Raw genomic sequence first — 14,303 nt, 5'->3', positions numbered from 1 at the left:
TTCATGAGATAAGCCAATCCTGGTCCCAAAGTACGGGAAGTTTGTCCAAGGCCGTGCAGTGTGAGTCAGGGGCGGAGGCCGGAACTCAGGCCGTCTAGCTCCCGTGGTGTCCTTTAGACTCTGGATCCAAGCAGACACCCAGGCCAGAGCTTCAAGCCTTTTATTCCATGTTGGCAGGTTTGTATAAAAATATTCTCTTTAGGAAAATAAATAGCTGTCTTCTCTGTGAAAGCTTGGATTCCCAGGCGCTAAAGGCTTCTCAGAGCTGGGGGCTGCCGACCAAGCTCCTCACCAAGCCCTCTGGCACCTCCTCAGCTGCGCCGGTTCAGGAAGAGTCCGCAGATCTCCCTAGTCCAATCATCTGGTGCTGCTGGAAGTGGGGCTGGATGAATTAGTGTTTTAGGCTTGTAAAAGGGCACCTCTGTCAGCGTCATTCTGGGTGCACCACAGGAAGCGGGTGATGGAGTCTGCCAGGAGGTAGAGCCCCAGAGAACCTCTGGGGATCCGCAGTCTTGGGCTGCCAGGATTACTCTGGCACAAATGGGACATACACACAGTGCCAGTTCAGGGGCTTGAACTCAGGGCCTTGGGGTAACTGTCCTTGTGTTTCTTTGATCAAAACTAGTGTTCTACCATTTGAGCCACAGCTCCACTTAGAGCTTTTTTGGTTAACTGAAGAGTCTCACAGACTTTCCTGCCTGGGCTAGCTTTGAACTGTGATCCTCAGATCCTGAAGCTGGGATTACAGGTGTGAGCCGCTGGCAGGAAATATTTTTATCTCTGATTAAGTGCATTTTGTAATAGACCAGCCCCGCCCCAAAGAAATAGTGGGTGGTTTTGGTTTCCCTAAGCTGGTTTTACCTTGAATCAGACTATGTTGTCTCATCTGGAGGAATGGAAGACCAGTGGGCACTGAGCATGGCATGGGTCCGGACCAGCTGGACCAATAGGGGAAAGGAAATAGCTAGAGTAGCTCCTGCAGAGCATGTGTCTCACAAGGCAAGGAGGGTAGGGGATCCCAGGGGGTCAGAGGAGGGGTCCCCACTGCTGCTGCTGCTCTTTCGGTGAGCTGAGGCACAAGGCTCTGGTGTACTGGGATAGGTGAAAACCAGACTGGGGGTAAAAGGAGTCAGAGAGGGTGTGGTCATGAGGGTAGGGGTGTGCAAAGCTTCTGGCTCCAGCACAGGGCCTGGGGAAAGGGAGATACAAGGCACAGGGCGGCAGGGTGCTGGTGGGCTGCTGGTGCCACTGGCACTGCTGGGTCCTCCTGTGTCCCTGTCCTTGTCTCCTTCCGGGATTTTGCAAATAGGGCGGTGGGCTTCCAACACCAGCTCCAGGCGTTCCTTCTGCTTCTGAAGCTCCTCAATCTCTCGCTGCAGCCCGGATTTCTCATCCTCCAGTTTGTCAGTCTCCTGTAGAGGATCAGGAGAGGGGTTAGGGAAGCTAAGGACGGAGACCTCACGCCTCTGACAGAGTGGGGGTGGGGGCGGGAGGCCTCTGCAATTCTGGACTGCAATTCCCATGAGCCCCCGGGAGAAAAATGGGCACGATTGCCATCGGACCCGGGGCATCTTAGAAGACTGCCAACCAGATTTGGGCTCCCGGGAGCCGAGGTTCCCTGCACACACACCCCTCAGGCTCGGTGGACACTCCCCCTGGGCCGGGGCTCACCGCCTGTAGGAAGTCGGTCAGTTCCTTCCTCCGGTTTCGGCACTTGGCCGCGGCCAGCTTGTTCCGTTCCCGCCGCACTCGGCGGCGCTCCTCCTCTTCGGGGCTGATCTGGGGAGTCGGGAAAGAGGGTAAAAGTGAGGGAGCCCCCAGGCTATGCTGTCCCGAGTTCTCCCTTTGTGTGGGTCCCTCTGCTTCAACCTGCACCCCAACTAGCTTAATTTTCTCATTGAGAACTGGAAGGTATGGCTCAAGTGGTAGAGCACCAGCCTTGAGTGGGAAAAGCCAAGAAATGAGTTCAAGCTCCAGTACTGGCAAAACAAGTAAATAAGTACTTAGATTTTCTCCTCACTTCAAGCTTCTCTCTCGTAATGATCCCAAACCCTTAACTTGCTTCCCTAGGAACTCGACTAGGATGCCTTCACCTCCAGAAAGCCTTCTCATTCCCCAGCCAGATGTGGCCTTAATCCTCTTATGAGTCCCCTGGGGCAGAGTTACCCACTTTTCCCAGGGCCCTCATCTTCTGAATCTGTGGAAGATTCTGAATATCTTCCTGCAGGAACCATGCAGACTAGGAGAGGCTCCTGTGTGCTAAGTTGTGATTTCTTAGTTGCATACAGTGTGCCAGTTAAACCTTCTGCTATATGGCAGGCATGTAGTCAGTATCCAGGTAAAAGGGCAAGGTACTTCTCCCCAGCCTTTGCAGTGCTGGGGTGGAATCATGGGCCATGTTCTACCAGTAACCTCCAAAGATAGACTTTGTGTGTGTGTTCCAGTCCCAGGGCTTGAACTCAGGGTGCTGTCCCTGAGTTTTTGTCTTTGTTTCTCAAGACTAGCACTCTACCACTTGAGCCACAGCTCCACTTCTGGATTTTGGTAGTAGCATAGAGAAGAGAGTCTCACAGACTTCCCTGCCTGGACTGGCTTCAAACTGCAATCCTTAGATCTCAGCCTCATGAGTAGCTAGGATTATAGGCATGAGCCACTAACACCTGGCTAAGACATTTTTTTTGGGGGGGGGTCTGGTCGTGGGGCCTGAACTCTGGCCCTGGGCCCTGAACTCTGGCCCTGGGCGCTGTCCCTCAGCTCTTCAGTTCAAGGCTAGTGCTCTACCACTTGAGCCACAGCGCCACTTCTGGTTTTTTTCTTTTTGCTTATGTGGTGCTGAGGAATCGAACCCAGGGCCTCAGGCATGCAAGGCAAGCGCTCTACCTCTGAGACACCTTCCCAGCCCCCTAAGACATTTTTTTTGTTGTTGTTGGTCTTGGGGCTTGAACTCTGGGCCTGGGCACTGTCACTCAGCTCTTCAGCTCAAGGCTAGCACTCTACCACTTGAGCCACAGCACCACTTCCAGCTTTTTCTGTTTATGTGGTGCTAAGGAATCAAACCCAGGGCCTCATGTATGGGAGGCAAGCACTCGACACTGAGCCACTTTCCCAGCCCCCCTTTTTTTTGAGATGGGGTCTCCCTATTTATATAGCCCAGGGTAGCCTCAAACTCCAGAGCCTCCTGCCTTTGTCCAGAGTGCTGGAATCATAAGCACGTACAACCACATGTAGCTAAACACTTTTAAAACTTTTTTTTTTTTTTGCCAGTTCTGGGGCTTGAACTCTGGGCCTTGGTACTATCCCTGTGCTCTTAAGCTCAAGGCTAGCATTCTACCACTTGAGCCACAGTGCTACTTCTGGTTTTCAGTGGTTTATTGGAGATAGGAGTCTCTCAGCCTTTCCTCCCCGGGCTGGCTTAGAACCACGATCCTCATATCTCAGCCTCCTGAGTAGCTAGGATTACAGGCGTGAGCCACCAGTGCCTGGCCACTTTTTTTTTTTTTACATAGACTTTTTTACCCCCTTTGTGACAAGGGATTGAACTCAGGGCCTGGTGCATGCTAGGTAAGTGCTCTATTACTGAGCATAGGTAGTTTTCTTTCTTTGGGGGGGCCGGGGTATGGGACTGTGAGACCAGGACTCAAACTCAGTAACCAACATTTTTTTTTTTTTTTGCCAGTCATGGGGCCTGAACTCTGGGTCTGGGCGCTGTCCCTCAGCTCTTCAGCTCAAAGCTAGCGTTTTACCACTGGAGCCACAGCGCCACTTCCGGCTTTTTCTGTTTATGTGGTGCTGAGGAATCGAACCCAGGGCCTCATGCTTGCAAGGCATGCACTCTACCGCTGAGCTACGTTCCCAGCCCCAGTAACCAACATTTTTGATCACTGGCCAGCACTAAATATTAACTCATACCTTCAACCCCTAAGCATAGTTTTTTTTCTTTTTCTTTATTTTTGGGGGGAGGGCAGGGGGTCGATCCTGCAGTTTGAACTCAGGGCCTGGCCACTGTGTCTGAGCTTCCTTTTCTGAAGGCTAGTGCTCTATTACACAGCTTTTTCTTTGTAGTTTACTGGACATAAGAGTTTCACATAGGGGCTGGGAAGGTGGCTCAGTGGTAGAGAGCTTGCCTTGCATGCATGAGGCCCTGGGTTCTATTCCCCAGCACCACATAAGGAAAAAGAAAAAAATCTGGAAGTGGCGCTGCGGCTCAACTGGTAGAGTGCTAGCCTTGAGCTGAAGAGCTGAGGGACAGCGCCCAGGCCCAGAGTTCAGGCCCCATGACTGGACCCCCCAAAAAAAAGAGTTTCACAGACTTTCCTGCCCAGACTGCCTTTGAACCATGATCCTCAGATTTCAGCCCCCTGAGTAAGTAAGATTACAGGTGTGAGCCACCAGCACCCAGCTTGATCATAGGTTCTTACCCAACTTCCTAGGTTGGGTAAGTCCAGGAAAGATGAATAACTTGTTTATAGTTCTGGGCAGAAATTAATATCCACTCACTCTATTAACATTGGTTGAGAGGCCAGCTGAAGGAGACCACCTTTCCAGGAGGACTTTACTCACAGCTCACAGCCTCAACCCAGTACTACTTAGGATCAAGGGTTACACCCAGGACAGGGCTGAAAGAAGGAAATACAGGATGGGTTACCCCTGGCCTGCCTCTGTGGCTCAAATCCAAGTCCCTTTCCTAGATGGTCACAAAGGCTAGCTTTTCTATGTCTAGGAATCCTATTGTTAGCTCATCTCCAGGGCTCCAAACTCACTCCCCATCTCTCCAAAGGTACCCAATCTCTACCCAGCCAAGGAAGCTTGTGGAAACATTACCTCACTCACTGCAGTCTCAAAATAACATCCTCCATACAGTCCCCCCCCCCCAGTGGTGCTGTTTCTGAGCTTTTGTGTTCAAGGCTAATGCGCTACCACTTGACCTACAGCGCCACTTCCAGCTTTTTGTGGTTAATTAGAGGTTAAGAGTCTCATGGACTTTCCTGCCCTGGCTGGCTTCAAACAGAGATCCTCAGATCTCAGCTTCGTGAATAGTTAGGATTACAGGTGTGAGCACTTGTGCCTGGCTTGAGGTGTCAATTTTTAAAGCCTCTCCATCTCAGCTGGGTGCTGGTGGCTCATGCTTATAACCCTAGTTATATTGGAGTTTGAGATCTGAGGATCATGAGGAAGGAAGGTCTGTGAGACTCATCTCCAATTAGACTCATCTCCACTAAAAAAGCTGAAAGTGAAGGTGTGGTTCAAGTGGTAGAGGGCTAGCCCTGGGTGAAAAAGCTAAGGGACAGCACACAGAAACTAAGTACAAGTCCATGACTGGCACTATTTTTTTTGTTTTTTTTTTTTGCCAGTCATGGGGCTTGAATTCTGGGCCTGGGTGCTGTCCCTCAGCTCTTCAGCTCAAGGCTAGCACGCTACCACTTGAGCCACAGTGCCACTCTGCTTTTTCTGTCTATGTGGTGCTGAGGAATCAAACCCAGGGCCTCATGCATGCAAGGCAAGCACTCTACCACTGAGCCACCTTCCTAGCCCTGGCACTAATTCTTTTTTAAAGAAACTTCATCTTGGAGGCTGGGAAGATGGCTCAGTGGTAGAACGCTTGCCTTGCATGCATGAGGCCTTGGGTTCGATTCCTCAGCACCACATAAACAAAAAGGAAAAAAGCAGAAAGTGGTGCTGTGGCTCAAGTGGTAGAGCACTAGCCTTGAGCTGAAGAGCTGAAGCGCCCAGGCCCAGAGTTCAGGCCCCATGACTGGACCCCCCAAAAAAAGAAAGAAAAGAAACTCCATCTTAGCCATTGTAATCCCAACACTCAGAAAGCTGAAGAAGTATCTCAAGTTCAAAATCAGCCTGAGCTACATATGGAGGTTCTCTCAAGAAAAAGAGAATGCCATCTGTTATTCATTTATTTTAGAAAGAGCTTTGGGGAGGCAACAGAACTCAGCATCCTCTGCCCAAAATCTTCTGTTAGTTTTCAGTGAGACAGTGTGACTAGGTGGTTAGGATCCAACTTAAGAGTTGGCTAGGGGCTGGGAAGGTGACTCAGTGGTAGAGTGCTTGCCTTGCATGCATGAGGCCGTGGGTTCGATTCCTCAGCACCACATAAGCAGGAAAGGCTGGAAGTGGCACTGTGGCTCAAGTGGTAGAGCAGTAACCTTGAGTTGAAGAGCTGAGGGACCCCCTCAGAGCACCCCCAGGCCTAGAGTTCAGGCCCCACAACCAACAAAAAAAAGTTGGGTAGACCTGAGGCCCAGGCCAGTTCTGTTTCATTACTCACTATTGTATGATCTTGGGCAAGAAAGACATTACCTCTTTGTGCCTTCACTTCCTCAGCTAGAAAATGGAAGGAAGGTGCGGGTGGCTCTCACCTGTAATCCTTGCTACTCAGAAAGCAGAGATTCCAGTTCAAAGCTAGCCCAGGCAGGAAAGTCTGTGAGCCTCTTATCTCCAATTAACCACTGTGGCTCAAAGTGGTAGAGCAAGTAGCTAGTCTTGAGCAGTAAAATCTCAGGGACAACACCCAGGCCTGAGTTCAAGTCTCTTGGCCAACAAAAAAAAAAAAAAGGAAAGGAAATCTTTCCAGTACATTTCCAGAGAATTTCCATGACAATGTGTGTGTGTGTATGTATGTATGTGTGTGTATGCGTGTTCACACACATGCACTTGACGCTGTCCCTTAGCTTTTTGTGCTCAAGGCTGGCAGTCTATACCACTTGACTCATATTTCTACTTCTGACTTCTTGGTGCTTAATTATAGATAAGAGTGTCACAGATTTTCCTGCCTGGGCTAGTTTCAAACTTTGATCTTCAGATCGCAGCCTCCTGAGTATCTGGGATTATATAACATCTAGCTCAGTTTTTTTTTTAAATGAGTATTAAATGAAGTAGGAAACAGATCCAGAGAAGAGCTGAAGAAAACCTTTTTGTTCCCGTTCCCTCCCTGACTACAGATAGCATAAGCCACCCCCTCCAGGCATGCCAGCAGATGGAGACCCTCTCACCTCTCCACATGAACACCTTATACTCATTCTTCTCCACTTCCATTTTTGTGCCAGCCACCCCTCTTCCACAAAGGTCCTTCTTTCTGTTCTACCTATTCAGCTACCTTCCTAGGTCAACACACAGTCACCTTTTCCCAGGAAACTTTCCTCGATCCACAAATGACCTTCTTGGCCTCCCCAGAGATTCCCATCATTTTCTGCCTTGGGCGATAGTCACTGATGGCCCTTCCACCCCCTCTTCTAGGCCTGTATTCTTTCCAGCAAGATCTTGTCCCCTGTCCCCTCCCTCTGTGGGGTCATCACAACCATTGTAACTTGTCTGTTCCTTACCTGTTCACAGGGCCGGCGACGTACCCCTGGAGGTGGTCCCAGTGCCCGGATGACTCCTGGCCGGGGGAGTGGAGGGCTGTATTGAGGGTAGGTCAGAGGTCTGGGGTAGCCACTGGGCCCTAGGAAGTGAGGCTGAACCATCCACTGCAACTCTTGGCTGCCGCTCAGAGCATTGATGCTTGGCACGAGGTGGAACTTCTGAGAGGTAAGAAATGGAGGGTCAGGGATCAAGTCTATGTGGATTGAGGGATTTCTGGGGGAACAGGACACAATGCTGTCCATCCTTAGGTTGAAGATGCTACTTACTTCAGAGAGATCTGAAAGAGCACAGATTGGCAATCAGAGAAATTGATTTGGAGGGAAATCATTGTTCATGAGATATGTGACTTTGGGCTAGTCACAAAATCTCTCTTATCTTCAAGGGATTGTGGGGTTATTTCCCCATCGCACTCATCTTAATCAAATGTGAATTCCTTTATTCACACTATTCTATCTAACCACTTTACAAATAGTGACTCATATAATGGTGCAAGAGTATCTTCATTTTCACACAGGAGATCAGTTGTGCAAAGATACAGCGTGGGAAATGGGACTTGAGTCCAGATGGCTGGGTTCTTGTCCACTCCCTCACCCACCATACAGAGCTTCCTCCGTGACTGGAGAGTGGGTCAGAGCATGTGTGTGACAGTCTGGAATGCGGAGGGGCTGTAACAGGCAAAAGCTGCTGCTCTAGATTCTGCCTCAATTCTAATCAGAGCTTCTCCACTGGCTGTATGGATCTAAGAAAATGTTTAACTTCACTATGCCCTGATTTTCTTTTCTTTCTTGCTTGCTTGCTTGCTTGCTTTCTCTTTCTTTCCAGCACTCAGGATCCGGTCACTGTTCCTTGGCTTTTTTTGTTCAAAGCTGGCCATCTAATCACTTGAACCACAGCTCCACTTAGGGCTTTTTGTTGGCTAATTGGAAATAAGAGTTTCATGAACTTTCCAGCTCAGATTGGCTTCACACAATGATCCTCAGATCTCAGCTCCTGAGTAGGTAGGATTATAGGTAAGAGCCACCTGCGACCCACTCACTAGTTTCCTTGCTTCTAATATTATCATAGATGAGGGTTATAGCATTTCATTGATGCTGAGAAACTGGAGCTCTCGTAGCCCTGAAATCAAAGTTTAATTGGCAATGTATCAATTCAGCGGCTGAAAGGATTGGTGGGTTGTGACATCCATAAAGAGTCCATAACATATGGTAAACGAAGGGTGGTGCCAGGAAGCTGCCCATGACCATCCCCTTTCGGCTAGAAATCTGAGAAGAGCTTCGGGAATGCGGGGCTCGGCGTGCTAGGAAGAGAACTGGGGTCAGGCCCCGCACTCGGGCTCTGGGTGTGGAAGACCTGGTATCCGGGAAGCTCCCCGCGAGTCCAGGCAAGTCTGGGCAACGGTGTCCCCGATCTGGCGCTGCAGGTACGGCGGCCCAGTGACCCCAGTTCCGGGCTGGAGGCCCCGCCGGGGGGCATCTCTCGCTCCCGAAGAAGCTGTCGCTTCCCGGGCTGCTCGGGGCCAGGAAGGGAGGGGCGCCCGGGGTGACTCAGCCGCCGTGACTCGGCGGAACGGACGCCGCTCCTTCCCTCCCCGGCGACACGTGCGCGCAGCCCCTCGACAGGAAATGGGCACCTGCGCTCCCGGGGCGAGGGGGGGGGACCCCAGCCACCTAGGGCCGGGAGCCAGGGGCCCGGCGCGTGCGCGCTGCGGGGACCCCGTTACCAACCCCCACCCCCCCGCTCACGTCCCGCACCTCGGGGTCTGACTTTGTGTCTCACAGCCCGGCGGGGCCCGGCTTCGGACCGACGTACGGACAGCCGCCGGCGGGCGGCGGGAATCCCGCCTCTATCCCGCTTGCTTCCTGACGGTGTCCGCCCGACGGTGCCACCCCGAGTCCAGTCCCCCCACCGCCTCCCACCCCAGGACTCTCAGCCCCAGGTGGCGGCGAGCGCCGGGGCAGATGGGACGTGGATATTTAGCGGTGGATAAGAAGAAATCCAAGACGGCAAGCGATGGCACAGGGACAGACGGACAGAGGCACAGACCGACAGCCAGCCAGAGATCAGGGGTCGACGGGACCGCGGGGGTTCGCAGCCCGCGCGTCCGCCGTGCGCGTCCCCAGGCGTCGGGGCCCAAGTGGCCCCTGGACGGCGCGCACCGAGCCGGAGCCTCGGTCCTATTCCTCCCCACCCCGGCCTCCGCCCACGCCATCCCTGCCGGGGACCCCCCCCCCGCCCCGGCGTCGGACCCGCCCTCACCTGCTGCTCGGCCGCCGCCTGCGCCTGCGCGGCGGTCGGGGGCTGCGCGGGCCCGCCGTAGGCGCCGCCGGCCCCGGAGCTCGGCCCCGGTTCCCCGAAGTCTCGGTACATGCCCTGGGCCGGCCGCTTCTGCGGGGTCCGCGTCGGCGGCTGGGGCTCTGACTCACTCCCGCCTCGCAGGCTTTTCTTTTTATGAATGAAAAGTTGCCGGGCTGAACCACTCGGGCTCGCGGGGTGGGGGCGTTCCGCGACGGCACGGGCGCTCGGAGCCCCACCTCTGCGGCCGCCGCGCCGGCTTCTGACACCTCCCGCCGCCGCCCGCCGCCTTTTTCTCCGGGCCGTCAGGGGGGCCCCCGCTCGGCGTCCCCCAGCCACCGCGGCGGGCCCGCCCCCTCTGACGTAGCTGCCCATACATGGTGCCATTTCCTCGCCGCGCCCAGGTGGAGCCGAGGATTCCCCGCGCCCGGCGCACCTGCCTGGAATCCCGCCTCTCCCCGCGCCCCTCCCCTCCGCGCGCACCCCGAGCCCGCCCCGCCCGCGGCCCGCTCCCGGCCCCGGTTGGCCTGGGTGTCTGCTTCCCTACACGAGGAGGAAATAATCACCGTGCCTGTCTGGAAACGATAAAGTGAATTGTGAAGGGATGGGGATGATGAAGATGAGATGATGATGATGATGATGATGATGATACTTTGGCAGTACTGGACTTTGAACTCAGGGTCTCAATGGTTGCTAAGCAGGTGATCTACCCCCCTTGAACTACGGAATCTTGCTAGCATCCTCCACCTCCCTTCTCCTCACCTCAGATTTTAGTCCTCTAACCTTCGCCTCTCACATAGCTGTGATCACAGAAATTAGCCATCACACACAGTTCATTCGTTAAAATAGGGTCTCACTGTAGCCTGGCTGGCTTTGAACTGGGATTGCAGGTGTATACCAACACCTGGGGCTGCATTGGCACTAAGGCTTCGGCTACACTAAAAAGTGAATAGTCGTGCATCAGTGGCTCCCACTTGTAATCTTAGCTACTCAGGAGGCTGAGATCTGAAGATCGAAGTTTGCAGTCAGCCTGTGCAGAAAAGGCCATGAGACTCTGATCTCCAATCATCAAAAAGCCAGAAGTGGAGCTGTGGCTCAAGTGGTAGAGTACTAGCCTTGAGCAAAAAAGCTCAGGTACAGCACCCAGGCTCTGAGTTCCAGCCCCAGAATAGACACACACTCACACAAACTAAAAGTGAACGCATGACAAACCAGGCTTGCAAAAATGCCGATGTATTTAAAATGCTTGCAATAAACAAGGTGATGCTTTGAACTACACACAAATATAATGCAATAGAGACGTGTTACTCAGAGGGCTGGGGTCATGGCTTTGGGTTAGAGCATCTGTCTAGCAAATGGGAGGCCTTAAGTTTAAAACCCATTATTGGAGGAAAGAAAAAGCTTGTGTTACTCTGCATAGTCTCAGGAGCTATGACAAGTTTTAATTCAGCACCTCTACAGACAGGGAGAGCAGAGGGGCATAGGCATCCTAAGGTCTTAATGACACAGCTTGTGTGTGTGTGTGTGTGTGTGTGTGTGTGTGTGTTGATACTGGGACTTGAACTCAGGGCCTTTCACTCTTGCTTCGTTTTCTTTTACTCAAGGCTGGTGCCCTACCATTTGAGTCACACCCTCAGTTCCAGTTCCAAAGTTTTGCTGGTTAATTGGACAGAAAAGTCTCTTGGACTTCTCTCTCTGGGTTGACTCTCAACTTCCATTCTCAGATCTCAGGCTCCTGAGTAGCTGGGATTACAGGCGTGAGTCACTGTCACCCAGCATCTAGATTATTGGTGCTCTTTCTGTGTGTCACCAGCCTTGTTGGAGAATTAGGTGAAAGGTCCTTATGAATGTAAGACCTGGCTCACTGGGCTGGGTAGATAGGTAGTATCTTTACCCCCATTTGAACGATGGGAAAAATCAAGGCTGAGGGCATTAAGTGACTGGCTAAAGCAAATGGCCAAGTCAGGAGTCTAGAGCTCCCAGCTCAGGCTCAGCCAAGATTCTTTTCAGAGCAGAGACACCTTTTCAGACATGTCAGGGTAGAGAGATGTCCCTCAGCAATCCTTCTCTTGATGAACCCTTCTCTTGAGGCTCAGAGAGAGAGAGAGAGGAGGGAACTACCAAGGGTACACAATTCCTCCTGTTTTGTCCACGAAGAGCTCTGGTGGATGGGTGCCAGTTTTGCCCTCTGGGATCCCAGACTCGGTGCTACGATTTCCTATCCGTGTGACCCTGGACAGGTCACCTTCCTCGAGTCCCAGTCTGAAAGAACCTTCCCTGCTGACCTCATGGGGCTGCTGTGGGGCAGAAATGAGATCACAAATGAGAAAGTGCTCTGTAAGCTGTAAAGCGCTGTGCGCTCAGCTGATCCCTGGCCTCCTGCCCCTCCCTTGACCTGGTTTTCCTCAGTGCGTGTCTTCCTCTAGAAAGAAAAGAAAACAGAGCACTAGTTGGAATGAAGGATATAGGAATGAGAGAGACACAGGGGGCTGGGGGGCCATTTTGGAGGCAGTGAAACCCTAAGGCATCCTTGTTAGAGTCAGAAAGCTCTGAGTTCTGGGTTTAAATTCTAGTTAGGCTACTTATATAAGCTGTGTGACCTGAATGCTATCCACAATCTCTCTGAGCTTTGTGTGTGGGTTTGAGTGGGTGTGGGTGTGTACTGGGATTTGAACTCAGGGGCCTCAGCATCGTTCCTTAGCTTTTTATGCTCAAGGCTGGTTGACCTACCCCCTAAGCCATAGCTCTACTTCTGGCTTTTTGGTGGTTAGTTGGAGATAAGAGTCTCAAGGGACTTTTCTGCCTGGGCTGGCTTTGAACCTGGATCCTCAGATCTCAGCCTCTCGAGTAGCTGGGGTTATAGACATGAGCTACTGGTACTTGGCTCTCGTTTTGAGCTTCTGTTTCTTTGACCAATGGAGATGTAATGACAACTACATCTCAGAGTTACTGGCGGATGGCAATAAAATAAGGTCCCCCATGCTTAGCCTCACATGGAGGAATTTGAGAAAGTAGAAGTGTGGCTCAAATGGTAGAGCACCAGTCTTGAGCATAAATGCCAAACCAAGACTACAAGGCCCTAAGTTCAAGCCCCAGGACAGGCACCCCCCCAAAAAAAATAATTTGACAAGCAGTAGTGAAAATCAATTCACAAATGAACACAAAACCTCTTTGGGACTTCAGGTACACGTGCTCATCAGTGCGTGCACACACAACTGCGGCTATCTGAACTCCTTAGCTGATCTAAGGTAAACCAGATGATGCAGGCAGGCAGCCAGGTGGTGGCCCAGAGAAGACTGGACCAGCAGCAGCCTGGAGAGCATTGCTGCCTTGCTGCAGCAGCAGCACCCTGTTCCCTCTCCCAACCCCCACGGTCAGGGGAGCAGGCCGAGCAGGACACAGGTCTCTGGGGCCTCTGTGTGTGTGTGTGTGTGTGTGTGTGCGTGTGTGTGTACGTGACTTTGAAAGGCCCTTCCTGCCTCAACCAGCAAGAAGCCACAAGAGGCCCTTTCAGCACTGGTACATTCCAAACGCCTCACTCACTAACTCCTGCCTTGTGGCTGCACAAACGTTTCTGGTGTCTGACCTCACCAGCTCCCAGCTGGGGATCCAGGGGAGCAACTTGGGTGTGTGTGGGGGGGGCGTCTGAACAACTGCTTCCAGTCTGGGGTGGGGGGTCTAAGGGACCCTGCTGCTGACCCCTAGCAGCCCCATGAGCCCAGCTCAGTGGCTTTCTGTCTCTGAGCCCAGGAAACCTCCATCTTCCCAGCGAGGTGACTAAAGGAGGCCAAGGTTGAGCAGGCTGAGCTTGAAGGGGTGGGGGTGGGGTCCATAGGCCACCGAGGCCCGGGAGGTGATGTTTATGCTTTGGGGTTTCCATTCTCTTTTTTAATTTGAAGTTTTCTTTTTTTAATTGAGGTGAAATCCATCTAACATACAATTAACTGTTTTAGAATCTGCAGTTCCGTGGTATTTAGTATATTTTAAAATGTTGGGCAACCATCACCTTTCTGGTTTCAAAACTTCATCATTCCAGAAAAACACTCCATAGTCATTAAGTAATCCCTCCCAACTCCCCCCCCACACCCTTTTCCTGGTAACCACTAATCTCCTTTCTGTCTCCATGTCTTTGCCTATTCTGGGCATTTCAGGTAAATAACATCATATGACATGTAACTATTTATGTCTGGCTTCTTTCACTTAGTATAATGTTTCTGAAGTTCAGTTTTGTTATAGCATGTATCAAGTCTTTTTCCTTCTTCCTGACTAAATAATATTCCATGAGATGTATGTACTACAGTTTGTTTATCCCTAAATTGATGGGATGATGCACAGTCTATAAGGCCGCTATGGACATCAATGCATGTGTTTTTGTGGGGAACATGTTTTTATTTCTTGGGCATATATCTAAGAATAGAATTGTGTCATGTGATAACTTTCTGAGGAACTGCTGGACTGGTTCCCAAAGTAGCTGTATCATTTTGCATTTTCACCAATAGTGTGTGAGATCTTTGCCAATCCTTGCTAGTTTCAAAATTAAAAAAATAGTTATTCATTTATTTTTTGGTAGGTGTGTAGGACAGATGCTTGTTTTCCTTTTAAAATATGTTTTTAATTTTTTTGACACAGAATCTTTCTAT

General features: G+C 51.5%; 1 protein-coding gene across 4 annotated transcripts; it reads right to left on the bottom strand.

Annotated features, from left to right (window-relative positions):
- Positions 1-992: 992 nt before the first annotated feature.
- Positions 993-9,815, bottom strand: Fosl1 (FOS-like antigen 1). 4 transcript variants are annotated; one of them, XM_013021021.1, is made up of 4 exons: positions 9,628-9,815; positions 7,332-7,529; positions 1,672-1,779; positions 993-1,412 (listed from the first exon to the last, which is right to left on the bottom strand). In XM_013021021.1, the coding sequence occupies exons 1-4, from the start codon at positions 9,736-9,738 to the stop codon at positions 993-995; spliced, it is 837 nt and encodes a 278-aa protein (XP_012876475.1). In that variant the 5' UTR covers positions 9,739-9,815. The 4 variants fall into 4 exon arrangements, with proteins under 4 accessions (XP_012876475.1, XP_012876476.1, XP_012876477.1 ...); XM_013021022.1 differs by lacking the exon at positions 1,672-1,779 and having other exon boundaries at positions 9,628-9,764; XM_013021023.1 differs by lacking the exon at positions 7,332-7,529 and having other exon boundaries at positions 9,628-9,764.
- Between the last annotated feature and the right edge of the window lie 4,488 nt (positions 9,816-14,303).

The sequence above is a fragment of the Dipodomys ordii genome, unplaced genomic scaffold (assembly GCF_000151885.1).
Source record: "Dipodomys ordii isolate 6190 unplaced genomic scaffold, Dord_2.0 Scaffold54, whole genome shotgun sequence".
NCBI classification, from domain to species: domain Eukaryota; kingdom Metazoa; phylum Chordata; class Mammalia; order Rodentia; family Heteromyidae; genus Dipodomys; species Dipodomys ordii.
The sequence above is the reverse complement of the archived record's forward strand: the minus strand, read 5'-3'. Positions and strand labels throughout refer to the sequence as shown.

Coding starts and splice junctions, on each gene's coding strand:
- Fosl1 (XM_013021021.1), bottom strand. CDS start 9,738: ATGTACCGAGACTTCGGGGAACCGGGGCCGAGCTCCGGGGCCGGCGGC. Junction 1,780..7,331: donor GTCGCCGGCCCTGTGAACAG/GTAAGGAACAGA, acceptor CCGACTCCCCAG/ATCAGCCCCGAAGAGGAGGA. Junction 1,413..1,671: donor TGACCGACTTCCTACAGGCG/GTGAGCCCCGGC, acceptor GATCCTCTACAG/GAGACTGACAAACTGGAGGA.